Here is a 5,713-nt window from a genome sequence, read left to right on the forward strand (position 1 = left end):
TGGATTTTTTAAATTGCAAGGTTGTCCATACATAAATTTAATACAATAATGACGTTTTGATTAAAGTTAGACAAAATTATAGTTTTATAGCTAAGAATAGTTTAAAGCTTTATTTTACATTGTCTGTTTAAATTAAACCACTTCAACAGGTTAACCATCTTCTTTTCTTGATATATAGTCAAACAAATTTAATACCAATAGTTCAGACACTTATAACTTGCAATTAACTTAAGTATTAATTTAATTATATACACCAAGGACGTACAAAAATATTTTTTTACACTATCAAATTATCCAAAAAATTATACATGTATGCCGAACTCTTGAAACTAAGACATAGTATCTGCCACAACATGTAAATATGACTCGATAATGTAAACAATCTGTGTAACTTAATTTTTGATAAAGCTTAATTTCTAAAAAGTTTCTCCACTAATTTTTACCTTATACTTTTCCCGTCAATATATTGTCTCTTTTTTAATTTCTATTATTTCTTTGATACCCCTATTCATGATTAATGAAGTTTACACACATGCATTGTTTCTGTCCCAAAATCCAAAACTGAATGAAATAACATAGAAGCTTGGTTAAGAAAATGAAAGCTTCTAGTGATATAATATTATATATTCCCCCACACGCTCCTTTTTGAAGTCAAATTAAAGACGAGGACTTAGTTATAACATTATATTTCCTTCCATTTTATAATTTGGTAATTACTCGGTTTTAAATATATATATATATATATATAACCTTATATATTATGCATGAACAAAATGAGTACGTAGTAGTAGGAAAACTATAGAACAAATTTTAGCCGTCACTCTTTTAGACTTATAAACATTTCCCTATTTAGCTAAACTTTATACATTTTGTCAAAAGTAGAGAGCTGTAAATAATTTCCACATAAAACCTTCTTTCCCTTCATTATTAAGCTATTTATTTAACCCTTTATATCCAAATTTTACACCAAACTCTGATTTTACAATATGGTGGCTTGCAAAATTGCCTGGAAATTTATTTTACCAAATTGTTTCAAAGCCAAGAATGATACTACTCATATTCTTCCTTCAGAGACAAAGATTATACAAATATGTAAACAGATTAATTCTGATCATCATAGTAGGCTAGCTATTTCAGATATAAGTACTGATTCAAGATCAGTATTTATATCGTTGGATGATCTTTCGTCGAACGCGATCATCGGTTCAAATCTTCATATTTTTACATATGCTGAGCTCAAAATAATTACCAGTAATTTCTCATCTGCTAATTTTCTTGGAAAAGGTGGATTTGGACCTGTTCATAAGGGGTTTATTGATGATAAGATTAAACCTGGTTTAAAAGCTCAACCTGTTGCTGTTAAGTTGCTGGATTTGGATGGTAATCAAGGCCACCAAGAATGGCTGGTAAGTACTCCTTCCAACTCAAATTATCTGTCGTGTTTTCTCAAAATAGTTGTTTCAAATCATTTGTCGTTTTAGAATTTCAAGGCAAAAGTACTTATTTTTCCCTCATTTTACCTTTAATAGTAATAATTGTTCTTGAAGACCGTTCCTTAATTATGGAGTAAATATTCAATGGAATTATAAATAAGAGTAAAATAATCAAAAACCCCTTCTAATTAATATTTTCTTAGGGGGCGTGTAAGATAATTTGAGACGGAGGCAGTAATTAATTAACTTTTCACTTAAAATGCTGCTGCAACTTTTTACTATTTATTTATTTTCAAGATTGACCTTATAATTCTTTTCATGTTCTTACTATTAATAGTTTCTTGTTGTTGAATTTTCAGACTGAAGTGGTCTTTTTGGGACAATTAAGGCATCCCCATCTGGTGAAATTGATTGGTTATTGTTGGGAGGAAGAGCAGAGACTTCTTGTGTATGAATACATGGCAAGGGGAAACCTAGAGAACCATCTATTTTCAAGTAAGTATTGGATTCTTTTTTTTTAAAAAAAAAAGAAAGAAAAGAAGCTCGGAGGGAAACCTTGGAGCAACGGTAAAGTTGCATTCGTGCGACTTATTGGTCACAGATACGAACCGTGGAAGCAGCCACTAATGGTTGCATTAGGATAGGTTGTCTATATCACACTCCTTGGGGTGCGCCCTTCTCCGGACCATACTTGAACACAGGATGCCTTGTGCATCGGGCTTCTCTTTAATTTGTTCATATGATTACTTTTATCAATAGTAAAATACAAAAAAGTACTTTTGACCCCGATTATTTATACTTGAATATGTGATGTATTAATACAGGATATTCAAGTTGCTTGCCATGGTCAACCAGAATAAAAATTGCGGTTGGTGCTGCAAAAGGACTAGCTTTTCTTCACGGGGAAGAAAAACCAGTAATCTACAGAGATTTCAAGGCTTCTAACATCCTATTAGACTCGGTAATTTACCTACTTATTAATTTATCCTAATTGAATAGTTATTTCTATTTTTATATGTTTCTTGAGACAATTAGTAAAATTTAGAAACTTATAATGTGATCAATTATTAGGATTATAAAGCCAAGTTATCTGATTTTGGGCTAGCAAAGGATGGACCAGAAGGTGATGATACACATGTATCGACTCGTGTTATGGGCACTCATGGCTATGCTGCTCCAGAGTATATCATGACTGGTAAATTTACTCGAGTTCAACGTCATTTTCTTCGTTAGAATTTTTACACTATCAGTATAATTTAACGTGTTGTAACGTGATTTTCCTATTCTTTTAACAGGACATTTGACAAGTAAGAGCGATGTGTATAGTTTTGGAGTAGTTTTGTTAGAACTAATAACAGGACGACCAGCCATGGACAAGAATCGCCCTATTAGAGAACGAAATTTGGTGGACTGGGCAAGACCAATGCTGAGAGATTCACATAAGCTTGACAGAATAATGGACCCGAGACTTGAAGGTCTGTACTCGACAGAAGGAGCGAAAAAAGTAGCTGCATTGGCTTATCAATGCTTGAGCCACCAGCCCAGGTCCAGGCCTACTATGAGCAACGTGGTTAAGTCATTGGAACCTGTCTCGGAGTTGAAGGATATACCGATTGGCCCGTTCGTTTATGTTGTTCCTTCCTCAGAATGTGACAAGGAGTTGGAAATTGGTGCGTTGAAATCTAAACTGGACGAAGAGAAAAAGGTGAACATAAACGAAGATGAACAAAAAGGAGCGCGCAGACACGGCCACAGGCATAAGCATAGACCAAAGTCTGCTGCTGCTGCTGCTGCTGTTTACTCAGATAAGCATTTGCAAAATCATGCTTTGAGGCACGAAAGAACAAATAAAAAACATACTTAAGTAATCAAAATGTAAAGAAGAAAGGAAAGAAGAAAGTGTAAAGATATGTGAATGGAGACTGTATACTGAAATAGTATGTGTTTTTTGATTATTTGTTAATAACTATAACATTGATAATGTAATTTGATTTGTTATATATGTTACTTATCATATTTTCTTGGTAACATATTATGAAGTGTAGACAATCACTCATCAACAACTCAAATAACTAGGGTTGCTTATCGGGCGAATTGAGCGGTTATTTACTCTTAACGGTTTGACTTATCGGTTATCGGCTTTTAAATATATTAATCCGCTAGCCACCCGATAAGATATCGGACGGATTGGTATCGGTTTAGTTCTTATCGGACGGTTATCGGACGATTTATCGGCCTAATTCATATATTATTCTAGGACACACACTTGGTGCTACTTCATGCCTTCTCTCTCTTTAAGTGTGTTCAACACTCTCCTTCTTATCTATTGGCTGAGATTGTAAGCCATGAGGTTGTAAGCCATGACATACCTGAGACAACTATTAGTTTATGTTTAATCTACCATATCAATAATTTCAGTGATGAAAGAATATTAATAATAAAGTAACCTCACCATAACTCAACCACAATCTCATTGAAGTCGTGTTGAATAAATGGCCAGTGTGTGTTTTGCAAGTCCAACCTTAATCTCCCACTAAGATTTATGTCTTTATTTTGTTAGCAATCAAGGCCTTCTAGATATGTATAAATACAACACTTCAGCATCCCTAGAAAATCATGTGATACAAATAGTTTTCTCAAAGAAAAAATTAAAGATAAAAGAAGATTAGAAGAATGGAGAATGAAAGAAAAATTTATATGGATAAAAATTTCTTAACGGGTTAACGGATTATCCGTTAAGAAAATTGAATAATCCGCCCTCAAACCGATAAGCCGTTAATAAAAAAAATTCAATCTGTTTCCCGTCCGTTAAACCGTTAACCCGATACCAATAAGCCATTAAGCTTCGGTTTCGGTTCGATTTTCGGTTTCGGATCGGTTTTGAACACCCCTACAAATAACGTACTCCTCCGTTTCAATTTAGATAGTTTGACTTGGTACGGAATTTAAAAAAAGAAAGAAAACTTTTAAAATTTGTGGTTTTAAAAGCTTAAGGGGTAAAAGCATTATGGGGCCATGACATTTGTGTGGTTATAAAAACTTCTCATTAAGGTAAAATGAGTAAAATGAAGAGTTAAAGCTGAATTATTTTCAATTGCAGAAATGTGGCATTCTTATTGTAACAGATTATAAGGAAAGTGTGTCATCTAAATTGAAACAGAGGGTCCACTAATGCATTGACTTGATAATTACAAAGGTGTGGCAAAGTCGGATCAGATATAGGCAAATAAAAAACGTAATACAAAAACGGATAAAATATCCGATTCGACCCATATATTATACGGATAGAAAATGAGTTAACTGACGAATAATATGGATATTTATATTATTCGTGGCTTTAACGAGCGCAAAACCGGTATATAAAACTTAGGCTCGCTAGTCAAAGATAGTATAGTATTAAATCGTCTCCACAGGGATTGGTTTAAACAATGTTCTAATAATCTTCAGCTCAATACTATCCAGGATAATAAACCTTTGATTTATGTTATTATCAACTACTAATAAAACTAAAATTATTGATCGTAAGAAACTATGGCAATTTAATGACTGAATAACAACGATTGAATATCAAAGTGAGAAGTAAGGGACGTGATAAGATATGTGATCAACTATTATTCTGGGTAACGTTATGTAAAGTTCACTCTTAACTTCTATTGAATCATTCGATTTCAACATATGATTAGGCTACCTTAGGGATTCAAATTCTTTTTTCGAATGAATGAGAGTTCCTTAATCAACCTAATAACATGTCCTATGAACATATGCAGAAATACAGTGAATGAATGATCTTTTGAAGAACGCCTCTCGACTATTCTTCTAAACTGGGTTAATTAATAATGCTATAAGCTCTTTCGATTACCTATGAGAGGCGTAAAATCAACCCAAACAATATGGCATAATGCAAATTGCAGTAACATTTCTCTTTCGATTAAAGTAAAACCACAATTAGCCTTGCAATTTAATTAATAACTCATTCAATGAATTGGGGCAATTAACATGGAGTAAAACCAAAAGTAATAGTCAATTCACAACATGTGTCGATAACCCTAAAAAGGATTTCTCAATATTGGAGAAATTATTGATCACAAGAGTATTAGAAGAACAAGAAGACATTACAATTCTAAGAAATCTAATAAACTTCTGTTTTGTATGAATTAGATCAACTATTTCTCGTCTCCGTTGTTTCTTTGCCTTCGTTTCTCCAAAAGTTGCGCAAAAATTCAAGATGCCATGTTTTTAGACGAGCTAGGCTTCATGTAGGTCAAAAGAAGTTGCCTCCG

The 5,713-nt window shown here is 33.1% G+C and overlaps 1 protein-coding gene across 1 annotated transcript; it reads left to right on the plus strand.

Moving 5' to 3' along the window:
• The first annotated feature begins 776 nt into the window (after positions 1-776).
• Positions 777-3,463, plus strand: LOC104214753 (serine/threonine-protein kinase RIPK-like). The gene is made up of 5 exons (XM_009764465.2): positions 777-1,406; positions 1,793-1,928; positions 2,258-2,394; positions 2,505-2,628; positions 2,729-3,463. Exons 1-5 carry the CDS (start codon positions 987-989, stop codon positions 3,295-3,297), a joined length of 1,386 nt encoding a protein of 461 aa, XP_009762767.1. The 5' UTR covers positions 777-986; the 3' UTR covers positions 3,298-3,463.
• The last annotated feature ends 2,250 nt before the right edge of the window (positions 3,464-5,713 follow it).

The sequence above is a fragment of the Nicotiana sylvestris genome, chromosome 6 (assembly GCF_000393655.2).
Source record: "Nicotiana sylvestris chromosome 6, ASM39365v2, whole genome shotgun sequence".
Taxonomy (NCBI): Eukaryota; Viridiplantae; Streptophyta; class Magnoliopsida; order Solanales; family Solanaceae; genus Nicotiana; species Nicotiana sylvestris.

What these genes read in the sequence shown, in the direction of transcription:
- LOC104214753 (XM_009764465.2), top strand. Translation starts at nt 987, where the DNA reads ATGGTGGCTTGCAAAATTGCCTGGAAATTTATTTTACCAAATTGTTTC. An exon ending in AGAGAACCATCTATTTTCAA is followed by an intron (nt 1,929 to 2,257) that starts GTAAGTATTGGA and finishes GTATTAATACAG; the next exon opens with GATATTCAAGTTGCTTGCCA. An exon ending in CTAACATCCTATTAGACTCG is followed by an intron (nt 2,395 to 2,504) that starts GTAATTTACCTA and finishes ATCAATTATTAG; the next exon opens with GATTATAAAGCCAAGTTATC.